The sequence below is a fragment of the Gallus gallus genome, chromosome 12 (genome assembly GCF_016699485.2).
Source record: "Gallus gallus isolate bGalGal1 chromosome 12, bGalGal1.mat.broiler.GRCg7b, whole genome shotgun sequence".
NCBI classification, from domain to species: Eukaryota; Metazoa; Chordata; class Aves; order Galliformes; family Phasianidae; genus Gallus; species Gallus gallus.
This window is the reverse complement of record NC_052543.1, coordinates 7,170,253-7,189,166: the sequence shown is the minus strand read 5'-3', so window position 1 is coordinate 7,189,166 and position 18,914 is coordinate 7,170,253. Positions and strand designations below refer to the sequence as shown.

Below are 18,914 nucleotides of genomic sequence, written 5' to 3'. Positions count from 1 at the left end.
AAATAGGAATGCTGTTTTGGCTATGCTTCAGTGTACCTAAGTGAAGAGTCAAACATAAATCCTATTTTGTCCTCCTCTGCACCACCCCCTGTCTTGGAAAAGCCTATGGGAGCTGTGAGAAGTAGAATAGATTCCATTATGTTAGCAGGTAACAAGTTGAGGTGGAAGGTCTCTGTTTTTAATAGGTTTAGCAATCCTTCTCCTATAAGTGGCAGAGAGAGGAAAAAGTCAAAACTTGCCACTAAATTAAAAAGTCTGGGAGATAGGGAAGTAAATGATCTTCAAGAAATTGTGAGGCGGGGATAGTACTACACTGACTTGGACATTTAAGCAAGTCATTTGGTTTAGAAGGAAGAGGAGCTGTAGAAGATGGTGGTAGGTGCAGGATTACTGATGAGGTTGCAGTAGAAGTAATCGCAAATATGAGATGAACATGCGAGAGGTAGGAAGTTGCCAACTCTTTTGTTGGTTGGAACTGCTAACGGTATAAGTAGGAAATGTTGTGGAATTACCATATATGCTAGTGGGAGTAACAGGGGAGAGAGCAGTCAGAGAAGGTAAGCCCTGTGTTGAGTTAATTAGAAGCCCCTAAAGCTAGTTAGGTTCTTTTCTGTCATTGTTAAGAGCTGTCATTTTCCTATGGGATGCTATTGTGTAAGATCTGTGAGAGGCTTATAGGAGTTAGGATAAACATTTTATAGTTTTCTATATCATGTAAGGAGGGAAGGAATTTCAGCAGTGGTGTTCAAGGAGAATGACAGACTTCATACTGGAAATAATTGCATTTTAGAAAGTATCTTTATTCCTCTTATTTTTGCCATTGTTGCTGTTACTCTGACTGAAAGACACTGGTCTGAAATGATCTGTTATTTCATCACTGTTCTGTCTCCTGGAAGGAATGTAGTTGTGTCTAGACTGATTGTAAGTAGAGAATGTTAGTTGTAGGTAGTATTTTTTTAGTTATTTCCCTGAGTACCACAATGGGCAGCTGATTATTTTTGTGTTCCAGTAGTGTTTGCTTTCCTAAAGAACAAACTTGAAAAAGTGCAGGAAACTATATCTGAACTTCTTATTCCTTGCTATTTCAGTGCTGCTAACTCTTATATTCTGCATGTAGTTGTTGGGTTTGGGTTTTCTTCCCTGAATACAATTTCCCCAATTGCCTGACCTCCATCTATTGAATTAATTAGGAAAAAAATGTGTACATAGAGTGAAAATTTTCAGCATTAAATACATTCTGCTCTATCTGCATAGTATTCAAAAAACTTAAAGCAAACAAAAAATGTCACCTCTAGGACTGGTTTGTATTTACAGACTTCAACACGGTTATGTTCTAGTTGTATGGGTAAGTGAGGCAATTGCTGATGAAGGATCTCTTCATGCAGTAAATGATCTGCTTCTGCTCAGCTGCCAGCTGGTGTGAAAAACCTCTGCATTTTTTTCTAATTCAAATAGGAATTCTAAGTCAATGGGTAAGGTAGTGCACATCTCTGAGGGCTTTGTGCTGTCTAACTGTAAGAATTTAATGTGTAGTTCTTCTGAGATCTTTTAATGATGGAGAGGATGGACTGCTAGGTTGAACAAGATAAAAATACCTTTTAGACAGTGTTGGAATAATCTCATTTGTTAGGCTGTTTTCTCTATCCTTCTTGAGCAAGACTCTAAGTTGTCCTGTTAAAATTGCTGACCTATTGAACGGGCAATTGTTTCCTTAGCTTGCTAGTTCAGACTACCTGATTTAAAACTGCAAAATCACGTTAGTTCATACTGCTGTTTGTCTCTGCCGAACAGCAGTATATTTAGGTTATAACAGGATCAATGGCAAATCATGCTTTATGCTTCCCCAGGGCATGGCAGAAATAAAAGATGATCAAAACAACATTGTACTACCACGTATTTGAGAGAGGCTCTATGTCTAAGTGATGATGATGCTGCTGTTTTCTAAACTTCACGGCTTCATTGGCTCTGGACTTTGCCCTTATCTTGTGTATATGTGTTCAGGTCTCCAGCACTTCTTAAGTGACATGAGAGCTGTCCTGAGGATGCTGGGTGACATACAGCAGTCTATGCAGAGCCACTAACAAGTTTTAAGAGAAATTTTGCAAACTGAATGTAACCATTGTTTTTATTTGGCTGGAGGCTGTAAGAATGGTCTGTCTATCATGCTAGATAATAGTATTTGTGGGTTTTACCATTGTTTTACAGTTGGATTTGTTCAAATTATGTTTTGCATATACAGTGGGATTTTTAGATTGCTGTATAATAAAACTAAGCTTTGCTAAGCTGACACTTGAGATTCTTTATCTAATTACACAAAGGCCTTCTCAAGTTCTTAAAATATTTTAAGTACAATTGATGGAATCCTACTATTCCAATGGAAAGGAGGCCTGTCTTCTCTTTGGGTTTTTTCCTGTTTATGCAGGTTGGGACGAGGAGTTTTTCATGGCTATGCTACTACCAGAATAGATCAAATGACAGAATATATTTCTTATACCTGCTGTATGTTGGGTCTACTTAGTACTTGAAGCCTAATGTCTTTTTTCCTCAGAAAACAATACTTTGTTAATATATTTCCAGTTAACTGAGAAATCCTTCTGAGCTTAAAATTGTGACAATTTAAGCTGAAAAACAGTGTGTAAACCTAAGATTTTGAAACAGGCTATGTATACTTTTCAAGCAGTGTTATAAACACCTTGAAAACTTGTGCTTTTTGTTCATTGCTGTCACATCCTAAAGCAAAAATGAAACAGTGTCATGATTGAGACAATGTCATGATGTCATGAATTAAACATTATACCAGTTGCAGTGGTGAAAGAAAAGTATTCTACGTCTATTGTTAAACAGAATAAGAAAACTATTATCTCCTAATAAGAATGAATTAAGCAAGAAATGTGGTAAAATTCTCTTTTGGTGATATAACAGATGTTTTCATTTAGAATTCTCCTCAAAAGTTAGACCTCTTTAGTTTGTTTCATACTTAACGTGTTACTTATTTTTGTTTAATCTGCAGTGTACAATTGAACCTTGGCTAGCTTTCTGTCTGGATGCATGCACGTTCTTCAGGGTGTTCAGAGCACATGTTTGTAAAGCACTGAATTCTAGTGATGTATTTTTCACCAACCTAAGCTTGTTTCCTCTTGCTGGTATCTAGTGAAAAAGGATATTCAAGTCTTTCCTAAAAAATGCATATAGTTCTGCCAGTTAAAATAGTGATAGCCCAATCTGAAAGTCCTGTACTTTTCCTTTAATCTGTAATGTGAGAATTTGGAGCATGGTCACTACTGTGCAGCAATATTTTTTGCAAGTAGATAGTTTGCTAAATAATAAAGTTAGTGAAAGTTTTAGATAATGACCAACTTACCTCTACATTTCTCCAAGAGGTATTCTTCTAAGTCCTTCTCATTTATAACTTTCCCTCTGTATGGGTGGTGTTGATCTTGATTAAAAGGCTTTTTAATCCAGGGTAGTCCTCTTGGAAGGCCGAGTGGATTTATTTCCATGGTCCTGAAAAGGCAGATGCCAAGCATAAAATTTAAGTATTAAAATAAATGGTCAGTATTTGGATTATTTTTCTTTTCTTGCTTCTTACTCCTTGTCCAAGGGAGTAGTGGTTAGTGAAACAAAAGTAGTGGATGTTGTGAGATTTATACTTGTAACTGTGCAGTGTGGATACAAAGGGCCTGTCCTCTGGGCCTCTTATATTGTCATTAATTAAACTTGTTTTTAGAACAGCAAAACCAAAATGAGTTGCTTTCTTTTAGATGGCTTTTAAATTTCTTTGAAAGAACTTCTGGTTGGTTCCGGAACAGGGAATCTTTACTATTAAGGAAAGTCTCTCGTTATCTCTTCCCCCTTCAGCTGGCAGTGTGTAGCATACAAGATATCTCTGACTAGTGAAGCTGAATGGCTCTCCAGCAAGCACATTAACTCAGTGGTTTAGTCAGAGATAAGAAAGGAGCCTGTTCTTGATACTTTTACAGCAGAAGAAGCAATGCAAGCAGGGGGAGGGGGAAAAAACATTGAAAGCTGTTAAGCAGTGCTAAAAATATTCCATTTGACCCGAAAGATGACATTTTAACTGCAAGGGCTTTTCTGCCATAGCTCAGCATCCCACAGTAGTAGCGCTTCTCATTCCATGCTATGCTTAATCAAATTGTAGCTTCTGCGTCCTGGATGCTGTTTGCCGCCTGCCGAATTACCCCTGTGCAACTGCTAGTGGGGTTGTGCTGTGAACTGCATTTGTGAAAGGTCCTTAGGTATTCAGAACAATAAGAATGGGAGGGACTTTTAAAAATGATTTCTACTGATTTATAAATCTATGTAAATGCTAACATTAAAATTAAGAAAAATAAAAATAGTGAATGAGGAATCTTAGAAGGAGATTAGAGCTGAGTGTCTGCGGGGACTTGACATTTCAGCTAATCCCACTGAAATAAGTACAAGCTTAGAGAGACATTAATTATGTGCATTTGTCTTTAACTCTATTTGAAATGTAAAATGATGCCTATGTCAGCTTTTTTATGGGAGTGAGATTAAGCTATTGCCATTATTGTGTTTTAGGATACATTTCAAAATATGATCCTTTCTTTGCAGAGTTTGATTTTTTTCTGCTTCAATCATTGTATAATATATAAAATGGAACTGTAAAATAATTTTTATCACTCCTCCCATCAGCTCTTCCAACTAGTTATGGTAACTTTTTAAAATGTATCATCTTTTTGGATGAGATAAAGCTGTATCTGCACAGATGGCTAACCTGCCTCAGGCAAGAGATGGTAGTGTCTGCAGTCTCTCAAACTGACACTCCTAATGAACCCCAAATACTTCTCTTTTGACATAGTATTCTCATGAACATTTCAACAATTTTGCTTTCCTCTGCAGCCATGAGCATCTTGTTCCTGTCCTCTCTCTTGTGCCAGACGGCCTGGTTGTCAGGCTGATGTGCAGACATTAATAAGGAACTGGCCTGGATGAAACTCCCATGTGGAAAGGGGTGGATTGCAGTAGTATGAGTAATGGCAAAGTTCTGGGAGTGAGTGGTAACACTGTCTCTTTCCACTAATTCAAAATGAAACCTACAGGTGTGTAATGAAGCCTTAGTTATGTTGCCAGAGTATGGCCTCTTGCTGTGGTGTTGTTATCCCTGCTCTGAGTTAGATCTAGTAGCTGGACAGCATTGGAACAGCAATCTGACTGCTCCATGAGGCAACAGGATCCCAATATAGAAGAGGTCAACGTGAGAAGTTGGGCATTACTTGTATAGATGATACTTGAATTGCTATTATTAATAAAAATGGCATAATGGATTTGCCCAGAAACCTAATGCCTGAGAATAATTTAGATGAAGATTAACAATTTGCCAGTAATTTTATTGTCTGGTTTGGCTTCCGTATGAGTTGCTTATGACTTCACGTGTGTTAATGTAAAGTGGGAATGATACTCTGTAGACAGAGCTAAGATATGAATCTACTTCAGAACAGTGTGTCACTCTTATAATTGGTCCTGTTAAGTTATCATTATAGGTTCCTTATCTTCATTTCTTCAGCAAGTATGTTTTTGAAGAAGCTTTCTTTTAGTAGTTTATCTAGTAACGGAGTCAGGGATGGGAAGGAGCTTTTATTTAGCATTAAAATATACTTTATGACTAAAGAGATAGCTCAAACTGAAATGCTTCCAGGTTTCAATGCAGTAGATGACCAGTTATTTTAAAGTCAATTTTCATAAACTTTTCATAAATGTTGTCTACATGTATGAAATGCTTTTTAATTGGCTTATCTGGTTTTCTAGATCAGACTTCTTTAAATTGTGCTATACTGACTTATTTGCTTATGACTAGAAGAGCTTTATTGATTATTACTTATTCAAGATCTTCTAAAGAAACAAATGCTTAAATGAATGTAGTTGTAATTCATTGTTGTTCTGAACAACTTTAGTTTGCCTTAGGATGCTACTATGTGATAGATTGAAAGAAGATGTGGGCACAGCTGTTTTGGTCCGATACAGTAAGACTAGGATAACTAAAAGTTCTGGAATTTCTGGTAAATAACCACCATTTTTGCTGCGACTTGAAGTAATCTTGAATGGGCTTTGGTTGAGACTCTTGAGTTGCAGGGGGCAGGGAGGGACTTGTCTTTAAAAAATAAAAATCTTGAAATGTCAAGATGCCGTTTACATCTGGTTACAAAAAGCAGTGTATGTATTTTTAACTCATTTCTTCCCTTTACAGACATCAATGTAATAAAAAATATTGACATGAACAGCAATATAAGGATGACTTATAGAAGGCTAAAAATGTGGCAACATGTAAAATGTCTAATTGCCTTTTGAGATATTATTTATACATTCTGCACTGGTAAATTTCATAGGTGAAGCAAGATGTGAATTAACTAGCTTTGTGAATTGAATCAAATACAGTTCTGCGGATCTGTTGTGTTGGCGCAGCTGTGGGCCATCCCATGAGGAGATGAGGATGTGTGAGGGTAAAAAGGACATCAAGGCCATCTTTATGATGTGGTTGCTGATGAAGAAGTAAATAGCATGTGGCACTGCTGGCCATGTTTCTCACCCTGATGCGTCTTTCAGCTGAATGGTCAGGACTTACCATGGCCAACTTTTGGGGAGTTTCCCTTGTCCTGAAAGCCAGGTTGAGCTTGGTACCTTGCTGAGCTAAAAACCTTTTGCCCTCACTGTTTTGTCATTGCTGCTGTCAATGAGTAGAGTTCAATATGCATCTAGTTTTAAGCTGCTTCATGAATGTGAAAGTGTGATTGGAGCTTTGCTTCCACTTCCCTCCTATACTATTACTCCTTAGAAAAAGAATTTGGAGAGGACGCCTTCCAGAGAGCCTCTGACTGAATTCTTGTACTGTAACTCAAACTTGAACGTGTTTGTTGAACTTCAAAAACTGGCAAATTTAAAAATGAGTGTTCAAAAAAACGAACACATGGGTGGTCTTTAGCCTAGTTTAGTGGTAAGATCTATCATTCTAAACAGAAGGTTGCACCTATAGTAAGAAGGCATCTGATATGTCATTTTCTTGACATTTTTATTTGTGATCAAACATCAACATTTTGTAATCATCCATTTAATCTGATGTACATTGTATGTGTATTTGCTTGCATGCTATTTATAATCACTTTTTAAATAGTATTTGAACATGCAGAGGACATTTGAGTTGATACTGATGTTAATTCATACATTGCAGAGCCAGTGGGCTGTTGGGTTTTTTTGCTTTCTTCCTACTGATTTATTTATTTACCAATTGTTGTCTTACACTGCCTTTTTTCTTGTTTTCAAGTGTCAATTTACAGTATCTGGTTTTACGACAAGAATGACTGTCATCGAATAGCAAAACTCATGGCTAAGTAAGTACTGCTGATTTGTTATTCTATAATTCTTTTACATAATACGACCACTGTGTATTATCTTGTACTCTTGTTGTGCATAGAGAGGCTTAAAAGAATAATACTGGCAAAAAAATCCTTTGAGGCAGAAAATGTAAACAAATAAAGGCATGTTTTTTTGTGTGGTTTGTTTGGTGTTTGGGCTGTTTGTTTCATATTTTAAAGGTTTGATCATTATTCCTGATTAAAGTCAAAAAATTAAAGAAGAGTGGGAGAAGTGGGTGAAATCTTGGAGAACTAAAAATTACATAAGGAGCATTGAGTGAATAGTTTGCAGTATGGTATGGCTTAATGTTGTGATTGGGGTAGAATCTTCTTGGATTTTTTTTATTCCTTCAGGTGTGTTGTGCTCTGATTAAGCCTGGTTTATTGAAAAGGATGAGAATAGGCTTAAGCACATCTTCAATACAACCCCTACAATTCTGTGATTCTGCGAAAGGAAAGTTTGAAGTGTGTGATGGGTAGTTACCCGAGCAAAAATGCAGAATAGCAAATTGTAAATGTATTCTATGGAGTATTTTCTCTTCCTTTGTACTCTACTTTGCTTTTCTTCACCATTACTACTTTCTGAATTTTCTGTTGGATGTCTTAATCAACAAAATGTCTTTTAAGTCATGACATCTTTAAAGATAGGCAGACATAATATGTAAAATAGATGTAGTGTGAGTGTCATTTCAAGATGAATTGCTGATTTTGGTGTTGGAGTGATTGTGGATTGTAAGCATCTTGGAAACTGGAATTAGAGTTAACATTCCTGAAAATCTGTTTGATGCCTCTCTTGACCATTGTCAGTTCAAACTTGATGCAAGTGAAACTAGAGAAATACGTAGTTAGAAAAACTTACTGATTGAATACTTACAGAATGTTAAATTTTTCTGAACCAGTGTAGAACTTCATGTAAGTATGATTGTCATTTGTAATAAGTCCTTCATTACCTAAGTGATTTTTTTCATTTAGTCTGTCTGCGTTATTAGTATATAGAATGCCTAAATGCTTATGTGTATTGCTTTAGGAGTAACAAAAAACTTTGAAAAAGCCATTTTTGTATATTGAGAGAGGTATTCAGCATTTCCCTACATGGTGGCAGGCCCCACCATACTTTAGTTCAGTGTATTTCTGAGTAACTATTTGTTTTCCCAAAATATTTTGTTTTGTTGTTTTTTGTAATGAGGAGTGGAATTTCGGAATGTCTGTTAGTACTGGTTGGTTTAGGTGGGATGTGTTGTATCACTTACCAGAAAATGTACTGACTTCTGAGCACCTTGGAGATTCAAAAACATAACCATAAAAGGTTTCAGGGAGATTTGCATTCCCTTTCCTGCTGTTTGAGTTGACCTTATTATGCCAAATTGAGTTAACAAGATTGCCAGCCTTCCATTTATATTTTGGTGCCTTATCTTTCAAGAGAAAAGTAAATTACTCTTCACAGGCTTTGTAATCGCCAAACTTCACTTCTCATGTTGCCTCTCTCTCATGTCCTCCACCCATACTCTTCTGTGAGGTTGTGCCAGGTATTTTTTCAGTGCTGTAACTGCAGTCATTCTTGAGCAAACTGTCACAACCACTACTGTGTCCCTGAAGGAATCTGTGCCTCTTTCACTATCTGATATAATGGAAAGAAACAGCAGGCCTTGCTTAAAGAAGTCTTAATCCTGGCTGCATACAGAGCATACTCAGTGTACAGACTAGCATTAGTGGAAGCTTTTTCTTTTGATGTTTTTCCCCAGCTAAGGTATTTCTGAATGTTTGCTTCTTTAGAAAATTCTAGAATACTTCTTCGTGTGGAAGAAGTTTATAGGACTGTTCAAACCACTTCAGAAGGAATTAATTTAGGTCAAGTGGAAATAATTGTTAGTGAAGGATGAGCTTTCTAAAAGGCATAGGCATAAAGCAGAGTTTTTCTTCAAATTTGCCAGAATCCAAGTCTTTGTGAAACTTTGACTTCTGACATGTAAGTTGTAATATTTTTATATTGAGGTTAGTTTGTAGGCTTGATTTAACCTATTTCAGCCATCTGACCTAAACTATTTTCTGAGATACAAGCAATGAGCTAAAACTGGAAGAGTATCTCAGAGTTCTGGGGGTACACTGTTCCATGTTTACCCCCACCACCATCTGAATGTAACCTGCACAAGGCAAGATCTGGAGAAGAGCTGTTTGTGCTTGTCAATGTGAGAAGATAATTTCTGTTATTCTTTAAATAAGTTTGAAAAAGGTAAGTAACACCTTGTAATGGACACAAGAAAACAATTGTAAAATGCTCTGTGGAAATACTTCTGAAACACTTCTGTAAAATTGATATACTTGTTGAAATTTTTTTTGCTTTTATACCAGCTAGTACCATTTCAATGGGAAGATGTTTTATTGAAAGCTTCTGGACCAACTAGTAAGGAAAAGAAAGTCTGAAGTCACAAGCCTTCATTTCACCTACAAGGCAGAACATCCGTGACTTCAGCTGTCCAGAATTTGCCCTTTAACTGAAATATTTATTTTTCCTGTTGCAGCCCTGCTGACACTTAAATCTCAGCAAAGTGTTCTGTTTCTTTCACCTTGCCTTTTCTTATCCCTAGTTTTGGATTTACATTTAGACAAGTCCGAAGTCAGGACTGTATGACCATGTGGGGTGCTAGAACAAAATGTACTCTGATGGTGTCACCATAGAAACGCTCGTACAGTATTGAGCTGCTTCAGCCAAACCAGCACATGTTGCAGTTCATAAAAATTGTCTGACAGAGTAGATTGGCCCCCAGATTCTGAGTTAGGTTTGCAGGTTAATGCTTGCATACAAATAGAGAAAGCTTTACTGAACAATGAAAATCTGGTTAAATAAGCAGTATGTATGATTAGAAGTTTTGAAACTAATTTTCCTGGTTAAGTCTGTTGCCTTTTTTAATCTAATCTTTCTTCAAATAAGCACAGCTTAACTCTACTGCAGGGTCTTGGCTGCTACAAAACTGGGAGGAATTGCAGACTTGTGCTATTTTTTTTCCTTAGGAGTGTTAGCGTAGAGGTACATAAAAATAGTATTTACTCAGCAGTCTATACATTCCAGAGTTACTCCTGAGTCCTAGCTGACCAGGAGAAACTGGAGGCTGGAATGATTGACGCTTTCTGTGATTGCTGTGGTAGCACCTCTCGGCTCCCCCATCAGCTCCACAACATGAGAGTTTAAGTGATGTGCCAGCTCCAGAGCTCTGCCCTGCTTTCAGTGCTTGTTTTTTCTTAACATATTTGATTAATGCAGGCTTAAAAAAGAGGGGATTACAGGCTGGTGTGTGCTTATTTCAAGAAGATAAGCGTTAGTGCATTGCACGGCCATGTATATCTTGTGAACTGCATGTGGATTAGAAGTTGAAATTTATGTTGCCTTTACTTTCATTAATGAAATACATGAGGTATACATCTTCCTTGTGTGTATCTAAATAATCTTTTAACGAGTTTTTGTAGTCTTAAGGCAATAGGGGTAGTAAAGAATTGGTGAATGAACCATAAGTGTCAAAGACCAGAGGAAGTGCATTGTTGTAAGCCTACAAGTAACTGGATTTACTGCTAGACAGCTGGAGAAGAAAATGGTTTGCTCTTCTTTCCAAAGCTCTTAGTGGGGGACAAGGGGTAGCTTGCTCTAAGCTTCTTTCCAGACTGACTCCTGAGACATCTGGTATGATCCAGCGCTCTTCTTCCTCTGAGTGTTTTGTTTTCTAATGGTAGGCTTTGTCCTACATTAGAACTGGTTTGTAATTGATTTTTTTGTTGAATAACGTGACTTGGTGTGGTTAAGAATGGAAACACTGCATGTGAAGAAGTAAGGAATAAGAAAATCTATTTTATTTGGTCTGTTACAATATGTATGCTGTTTGTACGACACTGATGTCCACATTTTATTGTAAAAAATGTCTAAATGTGACAGTTTTACAGAAGTGGTGTTTACTGCAGGCAAATGTTCACTTAAAGACCAGTGCTGTGTTTATATCTTTGGCCAACTATATGCTAGGTTTTCATTTAAGCAGAACAAAATGTGTGTATATGCTGTGTATTATGGTTTTCTTCACTGTTTTCTACAAGGTGTTCATTCAAGATAAAATTTCTCAAACCCGTTTCTCTTTTCCTGTTACAGAGTGGTAGAACAAGAAGCTCAGAGATCGCAACAAGTTTCACAGGACAGAAAAAGTCCCAGCAGAACAAATGGCTGCAGCGAGAACAGGCCTATTGACATCCTGGAAATGCTTAGTAAAGCCAAGGTTGAATATGAACGAGTAAGAAAATGTGTTTTTCTTGCATTATGAACAAATAAAAACACTTCCTAGTAAAGAGGTTAAGGCCTCGTATGTAGTCTGGTTAAATGCATCCCTTGTGATGTGTGAGAGAGCAATGGTAGAGAAGTATTCTTGTATACTAAATTGTAGTGTGTAGTATGCTGTCACCTAAGGATTGCAAAGTAGCACATGTAATCCATTGTTTATTGGGCCTGTAACTTTGTATATTTGAATTGTTACTTCCTGGAGAAAAAGTACTGTTTTAAAAACGGATACCTGGGGAAGCAAACACAACAAATAGATTTTTTTTTTCCAAAATAGATGCAGAGGCTCCATATTATCAGTATTCATCTACTGCCATGTCTTGAGATCAGTCACAAAGAAAATGTGAACATATGTGTAACAGTGTAGAAGAGTAGATGACTGTCTGTTTTTGTGGTCCTGAAGCTTCACTTCTGTGAATGCTCCTTAATAGTAGCTGACACTTGCGTTTTTCATTTTTCCTCTACTGAAAATCACTAGAGGAGGTTTGCTATTATTGATGCCATAATCAACAGCATTCATTGGGTTGCATACCAAATTGCTTTGGCAAGAAAACCTATACAGTTTTCCTATATAGTATTTAACATATTCAACTGTGGTTTAAAGAGAAAGTATCCTCTACCATTGTTCCAGTAGCCTTGTTGTCAGGCTGTTGCCTTGTTCCCTTCCTCCCTATACTATATTAGGAAAAAGTCTCATTGATAATGTCATGCAACTTGAAAATGTAACTTGATAGACCTATTCTACAGAAACTTCTAATGCTGTGAGGAAAATTATCCCTAGGAGTAGCAAAAGAAAATGATACCTAAAAATATCAGTAGTAATAAAAAAAAAAAACCTCATGGAAAAGGGTTGCAATATTGTCAGCCCACATTTACATTCTGTAAAGCATATTTTAATTGCTGCAGACCAGGTGTAACATTTTCCTGCTGTTCCCTAGTGTACTACTTCATCCTGCCTACTGTGTGTCTGTCCTTATAACAAATTATCTCAGGGTGGTGAGTCTGGTGTCTTTTGCCAGTATTAAATTCACAAGTTTATATAATGAAGGACAATATTAGTTCTCTTGAAGGAATTAATTTGTATAGTCCTGAGAACCAAATTCATGTGTGGAGGACAAATGTTGCTTTTTCTGGGTTTTGCACGAATTGCCCTAGAAATTCTGAGGGCATTTCTTTCTAAGCCTAATATACAAGAATATGCAATAGTAATTATAATGTAGCACAGATATGGTATGGGTTGTTTTAGCTGTGTTGGTGGGAGAAAGGTAGAAGCATTTCAGTGCTTCATTTCTTGTGCTGTGGGACACTTCAAAATTCTTTCTGAGTAAATGCAAGATCTTCATAGGATTCTAGGTTGCTACAACACATTGTGGAATGAGGAGGAAAGAAATAACACGTGAACTAAGCCATAACACGTGTAAGCCAACTTCTGTTCGGTTTCCTCATGAGGATAGGTGAATGTGACAGGCCACAGACCATAGTTGACCTGGACTGGATACTAGTTTGTGAATAACAGTAATGTTTTCAGAATGTTTTAATGTAAATACAAAAAAAAAAACCTGCTTCTAATGCTTAATGCATTAATTCTGTTTGAGGAAAATGTGTCTTTGTATGAGAGCCAACATTGTGGAAGTAGCAGTTTTCGTGAGAGCACAGAAGGGAGCATCAAAAGATGAATGACTCATTTTTCAATGTTGAATCAATTGAGACAGATTTGAAGAAATGAAAGGCTTTTTTCTTATTAAAGGAAAGAAATCGCTGAGGATATTTCAGCTTCTTTCTTAATTTTCTGGTCTTTTTTTGTGTGAGAGTGTTGGAAGCTTTTCCCTAGAAACAGAAATTCTAAACGTAATGGATGAAGCTCTGTAAAAAAGTAAAATACTGATAAATAGACTGTGGCAGCTGTCACACAGTATGGAAATACACAGATGTACTACATATCTGACTTTTTTGCGTCTCAATCTTGATTTTGCTGCCTGATGCGTTTAGAAAAACTTTGCTTTATATGTGTATGAGCTGAAAACTGAATCTGCCGAACTCAATCCCTTAACTTGCTATGACTTCAGTTCTGTGCAAGTTGGTAGATAAATAGAATTGAGTAAACTTCTTGGAGAATGTTCTACTGACTGCTTCAGCTTTAGTGCCAAACTTCAGGCATGTTAACTTTGGAATTACTTGTAACCAGCACACATCATTGTTAATATGATTAGGTAAGCAACTTGAAGATGGCTTCTTAAGGTATCCTTTGTCTGAATTTTTTTTTTAATTATTTTATGGAACTCAATAGTTACACTTGAATTTGTATTTAGGAGCAGAAAGTACTTATCTGCATGGTACATTCCAGATGGATCATACAGTAATCCTTGTGTGCAGCCCACATGAGATTGGCGGAGTGTCAGCATGAGAAGGGGGCAGAGAGAGTGAAAAAGAGATTTATGAAGGTCTGAGTGATTTAATCTAGGATTCCAAATCAGCTTAATCCTTCAAGTACTTGCTCCATCAAGGCCATATGTGAAAATGAATGAATTCTGAGATTTTTTTAATGAAGTGAATGGATATTTTTTATAGTATTTTTGTGTGTATTTCATTCTGAGAAAGGAAACATTGCAGATTATCCTCTAGTGAGGGGAAACACTGTGCTTTGTTTCATTTCCGTAACTGTAAGGCAGTCCACCATTTCAGGCCCCAAAAGAGGCCTGCTAACTTTTCAAGTTAGCGACTAAAAGGCATAAAGGCAGTTGTTTCTCTCTGTCTGTAGATAGCTTTGATTTTGTATTTATCCCTTTAAATAGATTTAGAAAACAATAATAAAGCTCAGATTTTCTAACTACTTGTTGTAAGGTTTAATCTATATTTTATTGCTATAACAGGTAAGTGACAAAAGAAATTGTGTTGTGCTGATGTTCAGCCCTATCATAAGGATAAGGTGCAATTCATCTACTGAATGCTTAACTGTTGGTTCTACAGTTGCTTTTCCACTAGTGCTTTAAATTGCAATAAATGTAATTTATGTATGTATTTGTTAAATGTGAAAGTCAACTCAATCTGTAAACAGTATGTAAACTTCATGTCCATTAACGGGACAAGGAAGTCAAAGTAGCCTTATTCACCTAAAACCCAGTTAACATCTTCTGAAAATGCTTTCACGTTACTAAAATCTAGTGGAAATAAGTCATCAGCAAGCTCTGTATCCCATCATGTTAGAATGATTTCTGAGAGAAGATTTTTTCTAAGTTGCTTTTAGTATTAAATTCTTGATTTAATGTCCTCATTAGCAGCTGATGCAGGAAAAGAATGTGAAAAGCCTGTCTTTATTTTCTTTTATTCAGTTCTTTGAAAATGAAAAGCGTTATGAACACATGCCAGATGGTGTGTATCTTGGTATGATGTTACTTCCTGAAACTTGGGAATTCTACAGTGTCTGTCAAAAGTCAGTATTTTGACCAAAATGTCTATTTTTTTCCTCAGAATCAGATCAATGATTTAAGTGTCATGTCAAGTTCTGGTGTGCAGCAACATGCGAATTCCACAAAGCCAGAAAGCACGGAGACTTCAGAACAAAACACTTCATTACAAGTGCAAGATCAAGTAAGTTTAATTCAAACATATATAAGCTTCTACTTCTTTATTTAGTACTTTGTTTTTGTACCAAAAATGCCTGCAGCATCATCTTGATGAATGTATTGTGCTTAACTTTAATATAAATACATTTGGAAGTGTAAATTCAGTTTAAGAATGGGTTTTACTTTCTATTCTCATCTCCTGACTGTGCTTGTCTGAGATCGGCTGGTATGATTCACCACCTCCACCCCCATTTAGATAAACTAGTGGGTTTTAAGACTCTTAGGAGCCTACAATCCATTTTTCGCCTAAATGCTTAAAAATATAAGATGGTGTCCGCACTACTGTGAATATTCAAGTGTGTTTAAATGGGTCAACTTAGATTCTGGACTATTGTGGACTCTACGCTGTCAGTCCATGATAGTGTGGAGGTCTGTGTGAGATGACTGCAGAGTGAGGAAGCAGACAAAAATTATCTCTGTCACAGTGACAGAGTGATTATGGCATCAGTCAGTTGTACACTGTTCTGCAGACTTCAAAACAGAAACTCAAGCCCTTGCTTTCCTGTATCTGAGACCTGTAGTTTAGGCTTGTCTGTGCTGCCTCCAAACCTGTAGCTACACTCCTAGTAACTGAAATCATTGAATTGCTGGATTTTCTAGTATTTTTTTTGTTTTAAACTTCAGCTTTTCATTTATTCCTTGGCAGTAAGGAATATCTTCCAAAACTACTTCAGCAATGTCAGTAAAGGATGTTGCTCAAGTTTGTGGTAACTTAATTGCATGTGTAGTGCTTAGATCTGCTTCAGGTAAATGTTAGATAAATGTTCAGTCGGCATCTATGTACTTACAGATTCTAAAGCCTAATGTAACCACTGTCACTGAAGAGTAAGCCACAGTTGTTTGTTTTTTTTAAACTAGTGACAATAACCTATGCTTCATTTAAGTGTCTTTGAACCATGGGAATCTTGTTATAAAACAGTATAATAACTGGAGCGGTTGAAATATAGGCTGCAAAAGTTCATTAATTGACTTTAATTGGCTACTTTTTGTGGTAAGCATTTATAAACAAGGGACCTTTAACTTCATGCAATACTTTCAAGAAATTGTTTTAAAATGATTTGTGCTACATCTGAATTCTCTGTATCAACTTATACCTGCTTACAGTGCCACCCAGTGGGGACAGAAAGATCGGGAGCAGTTCTCTACAGAAAATACCCCACTGAGGTGATCTGGAAATGTCTGCCTCCAGCTCCTTCCTGTAGCTTTACTGTTATGTTTTGAATGCAGTAAACCACCATGTCTGAAAAAGGAAATGCCTGAGGAAAATGTGTGCGGCCTTTCGTTTCATACTTATAAACAAAATACTTAATTTGTAGTAAAAATGAATAATCTCTAGTTCAGGTTAGGATATGAGTAGCAAAAGTCTGTTTAAGTCGATGGGTTAAAACAGGAGGTGAAGGGAAGTTTCCTGGGATTACTGTCACAGTGCTCTCCACCATCTCAACAGCACTTCTGATTTAGAACCAGCACGAGTGATAGACTGACCCCTGGCAGCCAGCTGTGTTTGCTGCATGCTTGTGCTTGGGGCCTGGCAGCAGGCTGCCTGAGGCTTTTTTTTAAAAGAAGACATTATCTTTTCGGCCACATAATTAGCTGAAATGGCTGAACTTGCCAACCACTAGTAAGTAACAAAGGAAAAAATTAGGTAAGATTTTAGTAAATTGCTGTGAAGTAATTAACAGATTTACAGAGCAGGTAAAGTAGTGTACTTTAATGCCTTTTCTGTTGAGCAATTTAAAACTATAGCTGCAGAGATACTGGAGGAGAAAAAGTGGTTACTATACATTATACTTTTGTAAAGCTGGATGGGTTCAAATACAGTACAAAGATGTTTGTTCTTCATTTCATTTTTAATAATGTGAACTACTGGAAGAATGAAAAAAACACTATTTCAACAGTAAGAATACATTTTCACTTCATTAGAGCAGATGACCAGTGAAATTAAAAACTACTGTACATATAAGTACTGTGAGATCCTGAAACCCCTCCTAGAATGTCACATTTGTATGTTGATTTCATGCTAAGGACGTCACAGATTTAGGAATGAAAAATCAATGTCTGTTTGTGATATCTGGAAGTTCAAGTTACGTATCCAGTTCAAAAAAAATTGTATCATGAAATGTTTTTGCACCAGTGGTCAGTAAAACTGAACTAGAACACTGAAATTAAATTTCTTAGCAGCAGCTCTGACTGCTAATTCACGTGTCTCAATGTATCTGAAATGATTTCTGGAGAAACCCTCTGGGCAACGCTCTGTTCCTATCAAGTAGAATGATTTTGTTGCCCTCTTTGCAAACCCCTGCAGAGAAGGGTCTCCATAACACAGTGAGTTGATGACAAGCTCAAAATACACCTCAGCCAGAGATGAGTCTCGTGGAATTAACTTTGTTTGTGACTGTATCCATGTAAGTGGCTAATCTGACTGGGATCAGAGCATGGTAGATAGCAGTGAGTTAATAAAGAAAAGCTAGTCAATTCATCATACTGAGGTTAAAAGCAGAATTTCAGATGGAATTTTTGTCCTTGAAGAAGGGGTCTCTACAATGGTAAGAGTAGTGGAGAAAATTTCAGAACAGCTTCATAGGAAGAATTCCCAGCGTAGGAATTAACAAGGTTTGCAAACAGTAGAATGTCTTAACTGCAAGAGGAGTGTGTCTGACATTAAGCTAGCTAATAATAAATAACAGCAATGGTGGCACAAATAAGTAACCTGGGCAGAATTCAGTAAGATTTCAAGCTCAAGGCTTTGTGCTAGGCTGCTTGCATGTTACCTGTACTGCAGTACGTTGGTTGCTGATGTCAGCGTAAGTAAAATTAGAACAAGCATAGCAATGTCATGATATAGTAGTTGTCGTTATAAGAGACTGTCTTTGTTTTGACTTACCATAAGAACATGCTGGAGTTACGCTGCAGGCCATTGAGTCTTCTGAACAGAAGGTTGTATTTTAGTCCAGCTGTTTTACATAACTTCTGGTCCTGTGCAACCTAAAAAAAAAAAAGGAACAGTTTGAGATACCGTTGTTAGTAGCTGTTTCTTTACTCTGTAGAAAAATGCATTTGAAACAATTTCAGCTAAAATAACAGGCTTGGAATAAATTTTGCTTATTTTTTGGTGGAACAGGCAAGTAGAGAATAAGGAATTAGCTCAAACTCCTTGATTATACTCCTAGAGAAAAAGTGTTTTTTTCTGCAAAATGGTATATATGAGCCTGTGATTCATTAGGTTTGATGTTGTTTTCTTAAATGCTTCAAAAAATGTTTGAAATGTTAGATAACTGTTTGAACTATACTGTATTGCTTCTTCAGCAGCTGAAATGCATACAGATCTGGCCAACCCTACCTTTGATTTGCTTTCTCATTCTGTTGATATCTTCTCTTTGGAAGGAGAACGTGAGAACAAGTGACTTGGGTTGTTTTTGTTACTGTGTGTGTCACCTTAGTTGCCTTGTTAGGATAATTCTCATTGTTGGAAAAATAGCAGAAGTCATTTTTCTGAACAAATCAAATAAGGAAAGAAGCATTTTTTCTATTTGTTTAGCAAACATATGATTTGATAGTTAGGAGTACACTGTTCCACAACATAACCTGTTT

At 36.7% G+C, this 18,914-nt stretch overlaps 1 protein-coding gene and 1 long non-coding RNA gene across 4 annotated transcripts in view; one reads left to right on the top strand and one right to left on the bottom strand.

The window, feature by feature from the left end:
• Window positions 1-18,914, top strand: part of DCP1A (decapping mRNA 1A) — a 32,603-nt gene that overhangs the window by 4,421 nt on the left and 9,268 nt on the right. For all 3 annotated transcript variants that reach the window (XM_004944567.5, XM_004944566.5, XM_015293406.4), the window contains exons 4-6: window positions 7,298-7,364; window positions 11,518-11,656; window positions 15,169-15,288. In XM_004944567.5, coding sequence (XP_004944624.1) covers window positions 7,298-7,364; window positions 11,518-11,656; window positions 15,169-15,288 — 326 coding nt within the window. The remainder of the gene's footprint in view (window positions 1-7,297; window positions 7,365-11,517; window positions 11,657-15,168; window positions 15,289-18,914) is intronic.
• LOC121106676 lies at window positions 780-18,690 on the bottom strand. Its single transcript, XR_005839456.1, has 2 exons — window positions 18,208-18,690; window positions 780-3,504 (listed from the first exon to the last, which is right to left on the bottom strand). It is a non-coding gene; the product is annotated as an uncharacterized LOC121106676 (long non-coding RNA).